This window comes from Symphodus melops, assembly GCF_947650265.1.
Source record: "Symphodus melops genome assembly, chromosome: 4".
In the NCBI taxonomy this organism is placed as follows: domain Eukaryota; kingdom Metazoa; phylum Chordata; class Actinopteri; order Labriformes; family Labridae; genus Symphodus; species Symphodus melops.
This window is the reverse complement of record NC_136694.1, coordinates 5939904-5959793: the sequence shown is the minus strand read 5'-3', so window position 1 is coordinate 5959793 and position 19890 is coordinate 5939904. Positions and strand designations below refer to the sequence as shown.

General features: G+C 40.4%; 1 protein-coding gene across 9 annotated transcripts in view; it reads right to left on the bottom strand.

Annotated features, from left to right (window-relative positions):
- The window catches only part of LOC306822436 (band 4.1-like protein 1), a 90155-nt gene that overhangs the window by 11646 nt on the left and 58619 nt on the right, over positions 1-19890 (bottom strand). For 4 of the 9 annotated variants that reach the window (XM_079341473.1, XM_079341479.1, XM_079341474.1 and 1 more), the window contains exons 5-16: positions 14049-14091; positions 13768-13843; positions 13169-13387; positions 12837-12924; positions 12570-12722; positions 11311-11408; positions 9658-9833; positions 7401-7618; positions 6267-6302; positions 4007-4159; positions 2729-2815; positions 1029-2447 (exon numbers count right to left, since the gene is read on the bottom strand). In XM_079341473.1, the coding sequence (XP_079197599.1) occupies positions 1029-2447; positions 2729-2815; positions 4007-4159; positions 6267-6302; positions 7401-7618; positions 9658-9833; positions 11311-11408; positions 12570-12722; positions 12837-12924; positions 13169-13387; positions 13768-13843; positions 14049-14091 (2766 nt within the window). The remainder of the gene's footprint in view (positions 1-1028; positions 2448-2728; positions 2816-4006; positions 4160-6266; positions 6303-7400; positions 7619-9657; positions 9834-11310; positions 11409-12569; positions 12723-12836; positions 12925-13168; positions 13388-13767; positions 13844-14048; positions 14092-19890) is intronic. The other 5 variants (XM_079341475.1, XM_079341478.1, XM_079341477.1 and 2 more) reach the window with 5 other exon arrangements.

Here is a 19890-nt window from a genome sequence, read left to right as displayed (position 1 = left end):
GTACGCAACATCTCATGCCTGTTTAATCCAATATATGCAAGAGCTTGACTCAGATGAAAAGGTGGGAAATGATGAAAGCTGTCATGTCTATTCACTTCAAATGTCTTTCATTCCGGTGCCAAACGCGTGCAAGCTCCTTATGATACCAACAGTGAAATGAAAGCAGCAAATCTGACTGTGTCAGGCACTGAGCTGTGGTGTCTAGCTGCTCAATGTTTAGCAGAGTTTCACAGTTGGAGAAACCCAAGTGTCTGTTAAAAAAAAAGGAAAAAAAAGAAAAACGCTTCACTTTCTAAAGGGGAAGAGGAGAATAAATCATCTGATTTAAGAAACATTATCACCTGTCTGAGGAAGACCAGTTTGTGGATACTGTTGCCAAGAGATCATCAGCTATATATAGTTTCTCAATTAGTAGTGTTTATTTCTCCACATAATTATCTCTGTGCCAAATCACCTTGACCCTTTCTAACAATATATACAGATTTAATGTGTAATATTAGTATGCAATCAATCATTCTGTATTGAAATCACTGGGAACACATATGTGCAGAAATCATCAGAGATTTGATAATGTGTAAGCCTTTCTTTCCTTGCCTTCCTTCCACAGAGAACAACGTGGGCTGGAAAGTAATTGGAGGCTCACAAGGTTACAGAGGGTGAAGACAAACCAACAATCAAAACATGATGTATTGATTTTTGTCTTTTTTTTTAAAAAAAACTCTCACAGCCAGTGGTGAGCTGTACAGATTTGCCAGATAGTGTGGTGTATGTTGAGGGCAATGGAAGGGGGTAAAAGTGGGTTACCATATGGGAAAATGTCCAAACTTTTGATTGTATTTTGCCACAAGACGGAGCAAAAGTACCACTCCGCCTGCTCTTCACGAACAGGCACGAACAGGTAAGATGGATGAAGGTTTCAAGTCACTGAAAACGTAGAAAAAAATAAACAAAATGGCGTGCAAGTCTGTCTGAAGCTCATGCGATGCTTTGATTCCAATGATTGAATAGCAGATGCCAAGCAGAGTTACCGAGTGTCTCTTCTTGACTGCGTCCAGGCTCGGCTCCCTGCCTGCATTCCGGCTGTTCCGCAGTATAAGTCCAGACTCCCTGGCCTTCTGTGTTTTCACTGGTGGGGCTGGGGGAGCCGTTTTGGAAAGCGATGAAATCTTTGAGCCGAACGAATGACTCTCTGTTGGTCCTCTACTGAACTGATAGCTGTCTTCAGGATGTTCTGTTTTAGCCGAGCACTCCAGATCTGCTGCGAAGGCTGGATGGAAGGAGGCAACATCGGTCCAGTTCAGATCCGAGGGCCCCTCTGGAGAGCCGACCGACCAGCGGTATTCTCTTCTGAGGCCTCGTGTAGGCTCATCCTGTCCTGGTCTGTCCCTCTCATCCTTACACGCCACACTCTTTGACCGCTCGGGCTTTAGAGGAACAATCCGGGTGATTTCTGACTGGAAGCTGCCTGACACCCTGTGAAGAGAAGTCCGCTGACCTCTGTCTCCCAGGAAACTCTCAATATCATCTGCCCCTGAACTACTGATCTTTCTCTCATGGGTCCTGACCTGTCGCAGTTTCACCTCAGCGAGCTCTTTGTTGTCAATTAAGCCCTTCCCTCTAACCTTTACAACACTTTCCCCTTTAGCACTTGTCAATGGGCTTTCATGTTCTATCTTCCCAGGTCCATTCACTGACCAGAAATTGATATCTGCCACACCAATGGGGCTCACTTTCCCCTTGACGGCCTCTGTTTCTAGAGCTGAGACCTCCCTGCTTCCTTCCTTTGACATGTCCTCTTGTTTGTTATCTTCATTAACCCTGACAGGCTCATCCTTTCCTGACCCCTGATCACCTTTCACCATCACCATATGCGATGGTTCACAATGATTTCCTGTTCTTGGGGCTTGTTCTGGAGTGTTGTCTGAGTCTGAGTCTTCATTTTCTTCTCCAGTAGAATCACTGCCTTCTTTTCTGTAGATGAGTTCCGCAGGCATTCCCAGGTTTAAGCTCTGGGGTCTCCTCTTTTTTCTCAGTTTAGAAGCTTTGTGTTCTTTTATCTGGCATGAGCCCGGGGCCACATCGCTACTTGCCTCAGGGTTCGAGGCTTTGGACGGTGTACTTTGAGATTTTTCTTGATTTGTCTCTCCTTCATTCTCAGATGATTGAATCGTAAAACGCGATTTGTTTGTTTGCTGAGGCTCAGAACAAACATTTGCCTCTTTGGGCGATTTTGTTGATGGGAATTCATCAATATGGCTTTTCATTTCTTTTCTGTCATAGCCTGTTACCTCTTTATTTATCATCTTGGTAATGTCTATCTCTTTTTTCAGCTCCATTTTCTCCCACGAGGAATCATATGTGACAGATTTGTTCTGTTCTTCTGCCTTCTGGTCCTGGTCCTGCTGATAACTTTCTTGATTTTCAATCAATACCCACTCTTCAGAGCCCTACATGTTGGTATAGATTAAACACAGTTAGACATGCCAAGCACAGCTGTTGCAAACCATAAAGTCTACGCAATGATCAGAATCACAGAAAAGGGAAAAAAAGGCCTAAATGGGACATACTGTAGAAAACAAAAAATTGCATCAAGAGATGTTGTACAGTATTTTCTTAGATAGAAACACTAAGTTGTGATCATACCACAAGGAAGTCACTGCAGTTGACCAAACCACAAATATTATAAAAAATAATGTGTAAAAAGGAGAAAGAGTGAGAGATATGCAACCTCAGGTGAAGTCACCAGAGTTTTCTGGACGAAGCCCTCGACAGACAGGTTGTTAACAGTGTCCTTTCCGATTGCACTGCCGGGCAACTGGCCGACACGACACAGAGGAGAGGGTTTAAAAAGAGAAGGAAGAACAGCAGTTAGAGGTGGGCCTCAAAATGAGGGAGTTGATTAGTCAGATTTTAGAATTAAGAAGACGGGAAAGCCAGAAAAATAAGTGTAAAAGGAACATAATGAGAAAAATGTTCAAAGTTAATGTGTTAACTTCAAACTAAAGAAATAGACATCCTCATGTGTCTGACAGCCTACAAGTCCACATTACCAAATCTAAAGACATTTGCAATCCAAATATTACTAAATCAAAGTGTTAAATTCAACCGAGAGCAGACTTTCCCCCTTCTCTGACTGTCAGTCAAGCCTAATAATAATCCTCCATTCCTCCCCCACCACTCTACTCTACCTTGTATAAGATTCATCGTAGCAGGTTACATTTGATGCAGCAGACGTTTGACATTCCATGGATATTATCTGTTAATGAAGACTGAGGACAGCTAAGACACGAGCAAAAAACGACTATCTGAGGACCACAACCCAGCGATAATTAAAATCCTCAAATCAAAATGTGATCAAAGCTTCAGAGATTTCCTGATCTGACGGAAAGAAAACTAATCCAACTTTAGCCAATCAAGAATAATAAACAAGCTAAGTGAGTATTATTTCCAAAGTGCTTCATACTGAGAGAATCTCAAAACTAATGTTGAACCTAATCACATCAAGTTGTCTCATTCTGTGCTCCTCGTCAGTCATAATCAAGTAGCTACCTCTCAGACACACTCAGAGAAATTCCGCTAAATCTGAAAGAGGCAGAATGTAATCCATTATCTATCTCTTAAGGGGAAGATTTCGATGTTAGTTACTGTGAGTAGTAGTGTTTATACAGAGATGACACGTGAGTTGCCTGTTGGAGAGAGAGCTGGTAACCATGACATCCTGCTCTTATCATGCAGTGGTTTTCTTTGCTTTAGTTGTTGTACACTTCCACCAGTACACTACATTTTCACGTTCCAATTATTTAAAGACAAGAATACCATTTAAATACAGTACATATTGCTTCAAGTCCAGCAGCAAAAACAGGAATTTAACATGTTGGCAATTATCATCTAATTCTAATTATCACTGCCATTTAATTGAATATCAAGCATCAGAGGTTGCTGGGTTTAGCACAAGTGACAATGGATAACTTAAGTGAACTGCCCCCACTCTCCTTCCCACACTCACAGCCTTCTTCTCTGGGGTGCCGGTCGGGGAAGAGGCTGACAGACGCTTCTCTCGATTTATCGTCAGCTTGCTGTTGGGCTCCTTCAGCGTTCTCTTCAACTCGTTGATGCTGGCCTGGTGCTTCAACAAGACGTCCTTGGACTTGTCCAGAAACTAGAACGAAAACAAACAACAGACAGGGATTATACCTTCTAGATGTGGAAATCCTTTTCAGTAGCATTCATCACATTCATACAACCAATATACATAAATGTGATGTGAGACTCTGCGTTTACACAGGAGAAATGGAAAGTGAATTTCTCACACATTTAGAGAATATTTTTTAAGTTTCTTCACTGCTATGAGACGTTGCGCAAACGAAATGATTTTGAAGTTTACAGAAAACAAATAACTGAGCAAGACGATAGAGCATGTCACTGCAACACGGATGAAAGAAAATATATGAATATGTTAAAGTCTTAACATTGTCTTAAAGTCGTAAGTGTAGATTTATATTTACGTTTGTTAGTAACAATCAGTGGTGAAAATTAACCTCAGAGACTTATTCAAGGACTGTGATTTTCTTGCTCTCGACTCCTCCTTCATTATATTCAGTGAGTCCTTCAAAATGTTTTAACTCTGAGCACATGAGAACTACAGTTACCATATTTCATGCTTACAAAAAGCTATTGTCATGCATCTTAAACAAAAGTTTTGTCACCATAACTTTAGAGGCTAAACAGTTTTTTTCTATGAAATCATTCCTTGTGTTTAACCAGGCCATTACGTTATCACGTCGTAAAGTGGGATGAAGACGAACTCCACAGTCCTTCCCTCAGAATAAACTCATGATTATGAAGTTAAAGTCATTAAATCAAAATGCACTCTGCAAACACAAAAGTCTTTCTGATTCTAAACTCTCATATAATGTGTGACCATCTCTCTAATTATACTCAACATGGAAACTGCCTCTGAACATCTACAATGAAAAATAGGAATGACTATAATAACAAAAAAACCCATTCATTTTCACCTGCGCTAAGCAAGTAAGCCTGTTCTTTATGATATTACTTGGTCATCTTGTGCTGTATAATTTTACATTTTCAAACATTCTGAGACATTTCTTTTTTTGACTCGATTTAATATTCAATCTTCCTAACTGCACAGTAAAAAAGGTTTTTCTAAACTCGCCTTACCCTGACCAGTAACAGTAAGATGTGCATTTGGCTTCAATGGGTCAGAATTAATGATTTAAAAAAAGAGAGAGATTTTTCAACAAAACACCAAGTTTCTCTCTTTCTTTTTTTTGTGTGTAGCAGTTGTGGAAATGATCAGTTTAAGGTGTTACTGAAAAGTAAGATTAAGAAGGAGGAGCCAAGAGTGGAACCACCAACCTTTAAATGAAGGGAAGTTGGGAACAGTGACAAAGTAGGGAGAAGAATTTACTGATTCATTATAAGCAATAAAAAAGAGGAATGTCTCATTTCTACATGATACACTGGAGACTTTTTAATCGACAGATTTAAGTAATATGTGTTGACACTCACAGATGCCAGACTTTCCAAATCACTTTGTGATCACACAAGAACAAATCAAATGGTATTTCATGTGAGAAGGTAGACGCAGGCAACTCTCAATTCATAAAAGTCACTGGAAAACTAAAAATGCAGAGGAACTGCGCCATCACAACAGAAAGTACAAGCTGACAAAGTCAGGAACCTGTACCTCCTGTTTGTGCCGAGGGGAGGCCTCCCGATCCAACTGAGAGAGCTGAGTTTGGGCAGGAGGATGAGCGAGCACAAGAGGGGTCAGAGGTGAGAGGTGAAGAGTGCAGGTACAAGGTAAGATGCAGACACAGGATGGTATTAGATAAGGCAGAATGAGGACAGGCAAGCAGACGGACAGACAGATTGGAGGTTGAGAATTAACTGCTTGTTTCCACGCCTAGACAAGTTTGACAAATGTAACATTTGGTAGTTTTCCAGAGTCAGTTTAAATGGTTCCCAAAGCGTAACTAAAAGATTGAATTGTAGGAATGTTTTTGCTTTATTTGAAACTAGTCCAGTCCACACTAAAAAAAAAGTCCACAAACAGAATTTTTAGCATGAGCTGGGTGCAATGCAGTGCAATCTGAAAAGAGTATAAATTGCTATACTGAGACAGTGAAAGACAGGCAGAGACAATGAGATAAAGTCAGACCATGTGAAGAAGAAACAATATTTTGATCGATGAAGACGGGTAAACAGACAGAACAAAGGCCAAATCGCCAGACATCAAATACCTCCTGTTTACTCTCAACGGGCGAGACAGCCTCCTCCTTATCGCCGGCAAGTGTTTAAGAAGAGGAAAAGCATGTTAGCAACAGATGGTTAGACTCAGCACAATAACAAAGGGTTAAAAACGGTGAAGCTGTCAGCAGGATCTGTGAGCTGTGCAGTGTAAGCATACAGTGTAAGCCTGCGTGAATACGAGTAAAGAGTTAGTAAATGCTGCGCTCGCTGCAGTCAGCAAGGCTTTATTTCCAAGCTAAATGAGTCAGTACTGTGCCTGAAAAGCTTATTCAACTACACCTCCAAGGCTTAAGTTGTCTTCAAGTGGACTATAGCTCAATGTTTTAAGCTATTTAATATGTGTTATTTAGACTAGATATAAGGGTCACTATTGGCATCATAAACATTGAATTAAGTGCCAGTTAAACAATGCATTTATGTACTGTTAAAGTTCCTCATAAGTGAATATACAGGTGAGTACATATTTTCATGGATTCATTCATCTTGATAAATTTGTGGATATATCTTTTAATTGTGTCAACCATGTGAGAGTAATTATTTTACGTTTGTGAAGATGTACTACATACATGTGTAAGAGATCTTATTACAGTAGCAGCAGAGTTATATTTCATCCAGCGCCAAGTGTTTGTTGTTGTTTGACAGATTTAGCTTATCATAGATGTTTGACATTTGGGTCAAGGAGATGAGTTCTTCATGCCTTATAGAGAGTGAAGTATTTGTAGGCTGTCCTTCTATCAGAATATAAGGAACACTGTGAAGAAGAATACTTGGCCAGTGATTGTGAGATCCTGGTCAGCACAGGGTCAGTGACTGCGGAGTCCTGGTTCACTAGCATGTGAGATTGTGAGCAGCATGCCAGTAACTGCAAGGTTCTGGTCATGAAGCATGTCTGAGATATTGTCTGTTATGTTATAATGTATGTTATTAATCTCAGATGATCCACAAGTCTGTTTGATAATGTCCTAATCATAGAAACCCCCACCTTACAGTCGAGTCACGAACTGATTCTAACTTACAACAAGCCTCTTGATCCAATCATAAACCGGTTTATAATTGGCCTTAATGCCGAATAACTTGTTATCTACATGTCCCTATCTATTAAATGTGTCTGAAATCTCAACTACCATGATTTCTTTCTTTCTGCTCGGAGTCACATCGCCATCATAGTCCTGGTCCTCATTCATCTCTTGGTCTTGATCCTCATCTTGCTCCAAACTGGGCTCCAGCTCAGTCTCCTGCTCGTCCACAGATGGGCTATGGAGGAGGCGCTGGCCACTGATGCTGCGGTGTGATAGGTCATCATGGTTCTCACACATGGCGGATACCGGCCTCGAGAACTCTGCTAATAACAAGAGAAGAGATATTTCAAGAGACGAGTCAAAGTTAAGGTTAATGGAGCTTGTGATGTGTATTTTGGTCTTCTGACGACTCAAAAGGCTTTTTTTTTTACACTGCATGTGCATACTTGTGTACAAAGCATACCTTGTTTCTTTTTCCCCTCCTGTGTGATTTTTTGCCCTTGGCCTTCTTGTTCCTAAGCTCAGCCTGTTTCTTCTCATCTGTGTCTGATAACTGTCTTTAGATTTAGTTTTTTTTTTTTTTAGTTTTCTTCAAACATTGTCTCTTATGTGGTTGTCATTTTTTCTGGTTGTCATTTTTTTTTGGATGTTTAATTCTTTCCTGCTCCCCACGGGCTCAATTAAAGTTAGGGCCACAAATATACTTGCTTTTAAATATGCGTAAGTATGCACATGGTGGCTGCCTCACATCCCATTCTTCTATTTGTGCATGTCCTTGAAAATTAAAATGACACGGTCGTAAGATGCAGTCTGCACATGAATGATGGGGTTAGTTTTGAGGCAGAGGGGATGTGCCAGTCAACACACAAACAGGGACAACAATGGCAGAAAGTATTGGGAGTCTGCAATTTTCCACGTCTGTACAATATGTTATAGACACTGCACAGTGACAAACATACCTGTCAAACAACTACTACAGATTAGGTCCATCATGTCGTCATCATGGAAACCTGCAAATCTAAAATGTAACAAAACCAGGACTGTGTTGGAGGCAGGACAAATGTTTAAAGCTCCCATATTGTGCCCTTTTGGGGGTTTATATATTTAATTTGTGTGTCAGCTGAAGTATGTTCACAATCGCTAATGTTCGAAAAAAGTGTCATCTGCCTGACAAAAACAATAACAAAAAAAAGTGTGCCAAGTCTGATCTGATTGGTCGGCCGATCTGCTCTCTTGTAATCGGTCAGTCGCTACAACGAGCCAACGGGCTTGGATCAGTGACGTCTTTGTCTTGTGATGTCACTACACACATTTCAAAGAGGGGGACTAGGGAATGAGCGTTTTATGCGGCTATTGCTAGTGATAACAGGAGGAGGTCAGAGAAGCCTTATTTCTGCAGACTTTGAATTTTTGCACATAGATGCACAAGACAGCTGGGAAACACATTAAAGCGCATATAAAACCAGAAAAAGCAGAATATGAGACCGTTAAGAAAAAGAAAAAAGAGAAACAGATTAAATTATGCCAACAGCGTGTTCTGCTCAGCAATCATCAGAGGACTAAGCTGTCACTTCTTATTTCATTGTGGTCACCTCCTCAAGAGTCGCCATGTTTACACGTTTTTTACTTGTTCACGGGCCTTGCAGCTTTTTGGTGCACAGTCCAGAGGTATCCTCCCAGTACACGTGCATATTCAAGAATGTGAGATAACGTTTGTGATACAGCTGGCTGCGTATGTTAATGCAAGGTCAAAAAGCAAATATAATACCAGCCTGAGCCTTCTTCTGGACCCTTTCACTGTGTTAATACGAAACACACTATTATGCAAGTAACAGCAGGTAAACCACATACATGATGAAAAAATATGAGGAATGACAAATCAGTAAGTTAATTAGGATACAACTTTCAGGAGTTATTTTAGCTGACATTCTTATTCCTATTCTCATGTGTAAGCATGCATTTGTTACCATGGTTACCTAATGATTTGCATTTTATGTCCCTTGCAGAGATTACTTGCTTTGAGATTAATCAGTGTTTATAATCATCCAGGCTAATTTTATTGAAGCTGTAACTAGGCAGTATTACTTATTAGGTACTATGTAATTCTACCTGAGGGTTTGTACTGTGGCCAAGCAGGTAATGTAGAGTGAGAGAGTGTGTGGGTGTGAAAAATGTGCTTAACTCCACATAAAAAACTGAAGACAGTGACAAACCACAACTCTGCACTCAGCTCACAACACATAGAAGATGAATTGGTTTCAGGTTTGAGCGTCGCGTCCAACACATCTGAAAGGCCCCTTAATAGTGGCTCAAAAATAAGAGCCCACTAAGAGATTTATTCTGGATCTATCGCAGCTCTCACCTCCATCCAAGCTCCTGGACAGCAGGTACCTCTTGCTGGTGGAACGCTCAAAGTGCGGAGCAGGCCGGTCTATGAGAGCGCTGGCCTGTCTGCTTTGAGCCTGTGTCCTTCCACTGTATCGAAACTTAGAACCCATCACCAAAAAGCCCTTAGGCGGAGGCTCTGGAGACACCAGCCTGCAAAAAAAAACAAAAAAACACACTAAGTCAATTTGGGTGACAAGATTCTTGAAATAAAAAACGTGTTGAAGACACAATAATTTAATGAATTGAACATAGTTTGAATTGTACTGCAAAGAAAGTGGACGTGGCTATTACCTACTGTATCCCTCCCCATTTGAACAAGTGAAAACAGAGAAATTAAACTGATCGGCCACTTTATTAGGTTTCTTGCTGGAAACATTTCTGTAGAGACTGTGGTCAATACTGACAGATTAGCATCACACAGTTGCTGCATTATTTGTCGGCTGCATATCCATGAGATGAATCTCCTGTTCCATTCCATCACAAAGGTGCTCTTTTGGATTCAGATCTGGTGACTGTGGAGTCAACTGAGTACAGTGAACTCATTGTCATGTTCAAGAAACCAGTTTAATAAGACATGAGATCTGTGACATGGTATGTTGTACTCCTGAAAGAAGCCATCAGGAGATGGGTACACTGTGGTTAGCGACAGTGCTCAAGCAGGTTGTGGCGTTTCAGGACCTCGATTGTAATGAGGGGTTATTTGAGTTACTGTTGCCTTTCTATCAGCTTGAACCAGTCTGGCCTTTCCTCTGACCTCTCACATCAACACCCAGAGAACTGACGCTCGCTGGATATTTTCTCTATTTCTGACCATTATCTGTAAACCCTTGAGACGGTTGTGTTTGAAAATCCAAGTAGATTAGCAGCTGCAGAAATACTCTGACAAGCCTGTCTGGCACCATGCCACGTTCAAAGTCACTTCAGTCAACTTTTTATCCACATTCTGGTGCTCGGTTTGAAATTGAGAATATCGTCATGACCATGACTACATGGCTTAATGCCTTGAGATGCTGCGATGTGATAGATAGGCTGATTAGAGATTTGCAATAACATGCAGTTGAACAGCTGGACCTAAATAAGTGGCAGGTGTATATCAGAGTGTTTTATAGCAGCTTATGATTTTCTGAAATCTTCAGACTTTTAATGCTGAAGGTATATCTTGTAAAGTAAGGATCATCTAATGCCTTTTGTATTTGGTCCTAATGTGAGTGAATGGTTTCCTCATGACTCCTGCACACTCCGGTGAAGATACTTTAGACTTTATTGTCCCTGTTACTGTTACTGCCTAAACAGACAAAGCCCACAAAAGACCATACAAACACAAAACATAAAGTAGACAACAGTTGGGAGTTCCCCCCTCTGGCCTGTTCAGCGAGGTCTTTAGTAAAGACAGCAGGGATCAGGCTCCTCCCAAGGAGAGCCTTTCTGCACGTCATTGCAGTATAAAAAGTATTCATCACAAGATCACCAGCAAAGCTCAGTGGCTGTGAAAGCTTCATGAGCTGATAGCCACTGGTACATACAGTAAACTGAGTGGCTCCTGATAAAGATGCACAAATGGTTTTCTGTTTGCCTCAATTGAATTAGTACAGGAACCTTCCAACAGTGAGACCAGATCAGTTCTTACCGGAAGAATGTGTGATGCTCAATGCAGACCTTCCAGAGCTTCTTGGCAGCTCTGTGGTTAGGGAGCTTGAAACCGATTGTACTCTCAAACTGCTCATACTGGAAAAGAGAGAAAAGGAGAGAAAAATATGCCGAAATGTTCAGGAGAGAAAAACTGTGTAGGTGATGTACATCTCCTTAGACTTAATATTATTGCAACTTAAAACATGTATTACAGAAAACAAGTAAACAAACTTCATCTGATACTTAAATGAAGACTGAACTCGGCCAAAAAAGCAGTCTTTCTGTTCTGCTCGCATGAACAATGTTTCAACAAAAACAATTAGAAAATGGATTCTGCTGACTAGACAGGAAAAAGAAGGCAGGCAAAGGATTATTTCCGTTATTAAAACACTGGGGGAAATAGGAGAAACAATTGCATGGTTCTATATTTACTGCTCTATTCGGACTAAGGCTGCAGCTGCAGCAACTCTGTAAAAGAGGTTCTTTATTTTGCCCAACCACAGCCTCAGTGTGTGGCTCTGTCACTTGACTGGATCTGGCCCAGACAGCCTGTCACACTGAGGCTCAGCACGGGGGATAAGCTGCAGCACTGCACAGCACAATGAGAAGGGCAGGAATATAGACCCTGACTGTGCAGAGCAGCAAAACTGGAGGTATATCGCAAAGGATTTTGCAGTCTTGGGCTCAGCACAGCTGACTACACACTCGTGTTTCTAATGGCTTTCAACAGTTACAGCTGTGACAAAACATCAGCCATTGCAACTGAAAACAATTAAAGAAGGATTTGATGATAACATTGATACTGTGATACTGATAATGTGCTGGAGCCATAGCAAGGAGGCACTTGCTGGGCTGGCTGGTTCAGAGGATCAACTTTCCTGGCTTCGTACAAAAGTAAAAATAATTTCAGGCTTATTATTGAACAGATTTTTTTGTTGTTGCAAAGAGTGATATGCCAAATGTTTTCTTAGTATTGTTTTTTTTTTTTTTTTTTTTCAAAAACTGGGATCCTCCAACAAGTTCATTATCTTAATTAATTTTAAACTCTGAACAGTTTGAATGCAGGCTTGCAGTATTAGTTTTGAATTATCCATGCCAAAGCCCAGAATAACCCTGATGACATCACCATGACACCTTTTGGATTTGGATTTGTCACACTTCACAAAGTCTGCATATAAAATACTTTAAATTTCATTAAAAGCTGTAACCATGACTAGCAAGCACATTGAATTAGATTTTGTTTTCCAAACTGCATACCTCTCCAGGTCGTATCTTGATGTAGAAGTTGCTCCTCTTATAGGAGATCTTCAGGATCTTTGGCCAGGCAAAGCGGTTAATCCTCAGCCTGTCACGGTAAATCAGCAGGCCGTTTGCACAGACACCCAACATGATTTCGATCCCTTCAGAATCCTACAGCAAACAAAGGAGAGAAAAGGTGCAGACATTAGTGGGGAGCATCACTATAAGCATCTGCAAAAACCTACTTCCTACTTACAAAATAAAATATCTTTGGATATAGCCAACCTTAGCATGATGCAGGTCCACACCATACATGGACAATTTCTTTGCATTCTCCAAGAAGTTCATTTCCGCATCTGCCGGAGTCATACCCCTGAGGGCAGAACAATGTTACAAACATCAACAGGACTTTTAAAATAATAAACCTGCCTTTCTTAAGGAAGTGGTTTCACTCTGGCAACAGCTACTATACACCGTGTATATTTCTATGACAGATGGTGATGACATTTAACAGCCATATGCATGATTGAGTGTTTTGACACAACAGGAGACTGGGCAGCAGATCATCCCTAGAGATTTGTCTGCAGATGAAAATGTAATTCAACATTGTGCTGTACTTGTAGTTTCGATGGAGCTCCATCACTCTCTCCTCCAGCTCACGAGTCTGATTGGGGGCAAAGCGGAAATCGCTGACGTAGTCAGAGCCATGGTCGTCCAGGTCATAGTCTCCCAGCTCGGCTTGAACTGTGTAAGAGCCCAGGAGGGCATGAGTGACAAACGAGCACGGCAGTCGACCTGACAGCATGTCATCTCTCAGCTGCAGACACAGGTAGTATCTGTCACATCAGACAAAAGGGGAGGAGAGAAGAGTGTTGGCAGTCAAATAAGCCCGAGCCAAGGCAAGCTCCAACAAGTATTCAGCATAGTTAATCCAGGGCAGTTAGTAGCGTTCCAGGTCTAATCCTCGCAAAGAGTGAGGGATTTGGGTTGCTTTGACACTGGGGCAAATATGCCATGTAAATTGTTACAACGGTTTTATGTAAACACATCAATTCAGGGGAAAAAAAGGCAAGAGTGACAAATGAAAGCAATTTCTCCTCTGATTAACACATAAGAGCATCTGACAGCATAGCCGGAGGAGATTTGTAACAGTGTCAAGTCAATTTATTCACAGACAACCTTTAAAAAGTGTGTGCTAGTTTAAGATGTGTTCTACCTGGTAATATCCTCAGTGAGCTGAGAGGGGTCTGGAGGGTAGAACTTGACAGCAAAGGCAAAGTGCCATGGTGAGTCTGAAGAGAATTGAGAGCAAGACGGTTAACAATCATGTCGAAAAGAAAATGTATGTACAATTACAATTACAGAGCAGTGATGGAATTGTTTTTAATAGACTTACACAAAACTTTGCATCAGTTCATTTGCAAACAAATTTAGTTTTCAGATTACTTAGGAAAATTGAAATGTTTATCATCACAGATGCTTAAAAAACACACTTACTGCGCATCTGCTTTTTGATTTCCTTGGAGGGGTCCAACCAGTTCTGAAAGACAGAAGGCAAGAATTCACAAAGGGCAGACTTGACACGTGGTTATGTCACATTTTGGTGTAACTGCCATCATTGCTTTGTCAATGTTGCAAAGCCCTCTCCATATGGTTGCATAAAGAACCGTAGCCCTCTGCTGCTGAGCCATTCAAATGTGCAGAGAGCAGAATTTGTTCAAACATCTGTTTCTTTACTGTGTAGCTTCATCACTGCGAGCTATTTACTTATCTGATCCAATCACATCCTGCTGTGCAGTCAACCACTTTGCCTGTAGGGGCACCATTTCTCATTTGGTTGATGAAGCATCTCAGCGTTGGTGCTGTGTACTGTACACTCTGTACACTGACTCACACGCAGCAAAAACTTTACACCATGCTGAACAGACGGCAGTAGATTATATTATGGTATCCAATGGACGCTCTGCATCAAATATATCCTAATATATCCTTCTATCCTTTTGAATGTTTTAAACATGGTTTCATTTAAACAAATTCAGTTGATGAATGAATGAAGTTAAGTGATGAGCTGTCCAGGGTGTGCATAACCACATATTTCCACATTTTCTTAACTGCTACCTCAGTTAATGCCTTAGACATACAAAGAAGGGGGTTCTTAACAGGGCTGGGTAATTAATCTCAACTCAATAGTTATCACAATATGAACTTTTGCAATAAAAATATTGTGGGAGTATGAATTAATAGAAATGAAAGAGAAAAACATTTTTAATTTAGTCAATTTAGTCATTCATTATCACTCAGCATGTGTACATTTCAGCTATGGGATGGAGGCCTGAGTACAATGGACACACTTTTACACCTTTTTGATACAGTCAGATGAAGCTATAGCTTTTTATCAGCTACTCTCAGATCAATTACTTCTACTTTAATAGTGGGGAAAAACTGCTTTATGGGCTCATTTTGGACTGAGCGGCGCCATGGTGCAAACACAGCTCTTGCATAAAACATGAAGAACAGCAGAAACTGTTCAATGTAGCTAGTATGAACGTTTTGGTATATTCATCTATATATTTAGAGTTATCCAACAGAGCAATAAAGTTATTGCACAAAGAATGTTTTTCTGACATCATGCAAGCCGATAGATCTTAATACCAGAGTTGGACAACATTTGATTCATGAACATGATTGTTATCTGATTTGCCTAGCTATACATCCATAAGAGTTGGAAACAAAAAAACTCTCTGACACGATAAAAGCTGATTGGTTTATTCTTCTGGTCCTTCTTTGACCCGGTTTAGGAGAAAATGCTCAAACTTTCTCCACCAATTACTGAGGTCAGTCACTCGACCCCAAGAAAGTCAGAGGGTCACAAAAGTCAGAAGGCTTCATTATTTTGCAACCAGGGTTTTCTTAATGCGTCATATACGGTATATCTAACAATTGTTGATATATTTTAGTATATATATATATATATATATATATATATATATATATATACATATATTTCAGCATGCCTGACATTGAAGAATAACGCGTCAATAAAACTGGTAAATATAAAGCATTCTTTGGTCATCAGGTCACGGAAACGGTCTGATCTGTGCCGAGTTTATATAATCCTTTAGAATATTTTAGAAAAGTTGCTTCTTCTAAATGCATGGAGTCCTTTTGTAAGCTGGTATCACTTCAGTCAGAGTAGAATCAGAAAACATGAAAGGTTGACAAGCACATAGCAATCCTGCAGCGAGCATCTCTGTCAATTTGATTAATGTCCCCACATACAGTACACTTACAGCACTGGCACACATAAACATACCTGACCACTTTTTAATCAGGATGATAAAGACTTTAATGAGACACAGGCATTTATTGCCCAATGTCTTATATCAGCCGAGGCCAAAGACCCCTCAATAAGTAAAGCATTCTGCTTCAATGCATGCCTCTGCAGAAAATCAACTTTTAATCACTGTTCAAGGCTTTACAAGGAATAATGTTCTCCTGAAGGGTGAAGATTAAATCCTTGTTTGCAAACTGAGACAGAAAAAGGGCATCTGTAATGACATTTCAATGTTCAGGCCTGTTGGTTCGACCAATCACTGCTGACCCCCAGACAGTCTACTCAAGCTGCGCTCTGATAATCCTGTCTTTGATGAGCTTGTCACATAGATGTGGCCATATCTTAGATCAATATCAGTGTCACCTACGCTCAGATGGTGGAAATTATTTGAACTTCACAGCCGTGTTCCTCTTCAACAGCACCGGTAACCTCTCTGTATGGGCCTCTATAATGCTGGAACCACAGCCCCAGTCATCAGACATGAATCAAGTCACAACATGTGAGCTGACAAACCCCTCACAAGCCGTAATGGTGACAGAGGATATGCTCCAGATGTTAAGGGGACTTTGGCTTTTTATTTGTTCCCTATCTTCAAAGGCAGGAGGGGCCTCTGTGTCCTTTAGAGTTATCACAAACCTGCCCTGAGGGACACACATCAACGTAAACCAGAAAACCCACAACTGACGCCAGAGCTGACAAGAAGAGAACATCATGTCAGTGATGATCACACGATAATAAGCCAGGTCTATGCTTTCGAAAGAATCAACAACGATAAGTGGAAACATAGTGGGGAAATGTCAAATTGATATGGGAGCTGATTGGAGTTTAATGTATGTACACATTTATCAGAAGCCGGTATAATTAAACCTCAGAGAACAGCTCCCCAGAACCGAAGAATCAAAGTATATCTGATTATCATTCACATCTTTTGAAACATTGCTCTCTGATATTCCAGAACTTTTTAAGTGTTCTTATGAATAATATTTTCTGCAATAGAAAGTAGTTTGAATGAGCGACCAGGCTTATCTGTATCATGAATAATGTGTGCATTCAATTATACACAAAGAATTTGTAGAACCTTTGCGGATGAAGAAATCATTTATGATCTTTTGACAGGTAGTCAAAAAAAAAAATCTACTATCAGGAGTGATTGGCCTACACTGTTATGTATTGAATTTATAAAAGTTATAGACCTTTATATTAGGTTGTTAATTTTCATGTCAGACACTTTTTAATCCCAACTCATCACAGACCGACTCTTTACAAACTAACATTGGTTTATAATCTGTTTTAATGTCCGACGGTACATTTGCCGTTTTTTTAATGTTGGTCTTTTCTCCAGTATTAAAGTTCTCTCATGTTGATAAGTTCACTGAAGTCTGATCTGTTGCAGCATCCAATCAATGAGTGATATTTGATAAGGGGGCGTGCCTGACAGTAAAAAGACTTCCGTGAAGTCAGCTCTCATGTTTCCTTGGTCATCACTCCTCAGATCTCCCTCCCCTCTACTTAATCTTCTCTCATCCTTTCAGTGTAAGTGCTTTGGGATGATCCTTATCATGGCGGGTCTGGAAATACTTCCGCTTCGGCCGAGGAGAGAGGACCAAGGAGATAGCAATTAAGAGAACTGAGATAGACCCCTGGTCTTGATAACTTTACAGCCTCTGCCATCAGAGCTAGAACGAGTGCGAATGGAGTCTGAAGACTACAAAAGCTCTATAGATCAATAAAAAAAAAAATATATATATATATTCAACAGGTCAGGGTAACCAATACTTCCATTGCACCACCACTTGCAAACCCCTGACACAAAGCTTCAGAAGACTTAAAAACCAAAACACTGACCAAACAGTTGTGTGTGTATACTATTTCTACACCTGAAGAACAGTATCTATGCAGGGGCATGATGTTTTCATGTAGCATTTATATGGGTTAATTGGGTTGATTAACTATGCAAATAGTCTTTTGCATGTTATATGCATCCAATTTAAGCTCAATCACAAGTCATCAACATTCACAGGTGGGTAATAACAAATTGAACTGTCAGAGCATGTTCCGTTTAACCTACAAAGATCTAATTATTTTCCTCCAAATGCTGTGTGAATAGAAAAAAAAGAAAAATAAGAATATTAAGAATGCTTGAGGCTCATTTGTCTTTAAAGACAGATTCTTTCTGAAGTTTAAAAATATGTTCTAATCAATATGTATTTTCATATGAACAATGAGATGCTGCAGTTCTACAGATTCACGTTCGGCTTAGTTGTTTGATCAAATATGTCTTTTTAAAGCACTCGCAGCTCCCCAACTGAAATCTATTGATTCAACAGAAAGTTTTCTGCTTTACTTGTGAGTTATTAACATTACAGCCAATATGGCATATTCAACCACAAGGCTAGTTTGAAGGGTACTTTAGTTGTGAAATCCATCAAAAACAGTGTCATGCAATAACTTTGATTTAAACACAGCTCAATTATTAAGCAGCACAAAGACACGGGTGGCATAAGGCTTGACATTCCCTTCGGATATTGGAAAACACTCTGGATGCTCTGGAACCAAACGTTAAAAAGAACACCCCCAATTTTCGCAACAGCGTCCGGCAGTATGTTTGAGGTAGAAACACTACACAAACACACGCACACGTAATATAATTACGGGAGGACTGCTCCGGAGATTCTCCTGACCCAGTCATTCACATATACATCTCACAGCGTGCAGACACTCTATGCACTGTGCAGCAGTAACAGAATAGAAACATCACTCCCCTCCTATTGGCTGGAGGTGAATTCTCAGAATATACTGCTGCATTCTCACATAAGCACACTCAGACTTTCTGCATGAAAAATACTATAGGGGTCTGGCAGGAGAAAAATTTGGTGAATGTGTGAAAAGGGTTCAGGTGGATGCAAAAAAAGTTGCAAATCTAACCTGTTTGGAAAAATAAAAGCCTCGAAGACAATTCTTTATATTTTTATTAGACACCACTCTGAACATACAAACCATCCATCAATCCTCTGTTTGTCAGCTCGGTGCTTTGAAAACAAGCCAACATTGGGATGGAGCTATTATGAGTATATTTGGCTAAATGTAATAGTTTCAAATATTAATTTATAATAGCTATATCAACAATTTTACTATTGACTTAACTCTTTTGCATGTATTAGCGACATTCTGATGACACTTTTGGATACTTTTAGGAAGCTGGGTGTCCCCCAGGGGTCAGTCTTGGGTCCATTACTCTTCAGTTTCATGACCAGACTTTGAACCCCCCCAGAAGACAGTCAGACTCCATCTTTACCTTCAAATTATAACATAAAAACCCACCTTAAACTGGCTAACTCACTCTAACTGTGAGGCGGCTGTTGGGGCGGCAGTACCATAGGGACTTGTATTGGGAACCGTAGGGTTGCCGGTTCAAGTCCCGGCTCGGACCAAGTCCGGAAACTGGTTTGGTAGCTGGAGAGGTGCCAGTGCACTTCCTGATTACTGCCGAGGTGCCCCTGAGCAAGGCACTGAACCCCAAAAAACTGCTCTGGAGCACTCGCTGTGGGCAGCCCCCTCCCTCTGAGACCTCTCCATTAATGCATGTCACTAGAACCCTGTTTGTGCATGAGTGTGTATCTCAGCCTATGTGTGTGTTCATTAGACAGCGTGTAAACCGAATTTCCCCTCGTGGGATGAATAAAGTATAAATTATTATTATATTATAACTGCTAAATGGCACACTACACTTGTCTTTTGTTTTTTATGTCAATGTTTGGTTTCGATATACTGTGTTATTTTATGCTTTCATCAGAGTCTGATGCTTTTAACCCCTGTAAGGTGACCTTTGGGTGGCTTGAAAGGCACCATTAAATAAAATGTATTATTATAATTATTTGTATTAGCTGGGGGATTGATTGGTGAGATAGAAGTGGTATGTGTTGTTTCTCTGTCAAAAATAGATTGCCAGAAAACTTATTATTATTTTTTTTAAATTGTTCTAATTCACTGTTGATCCTGAATATT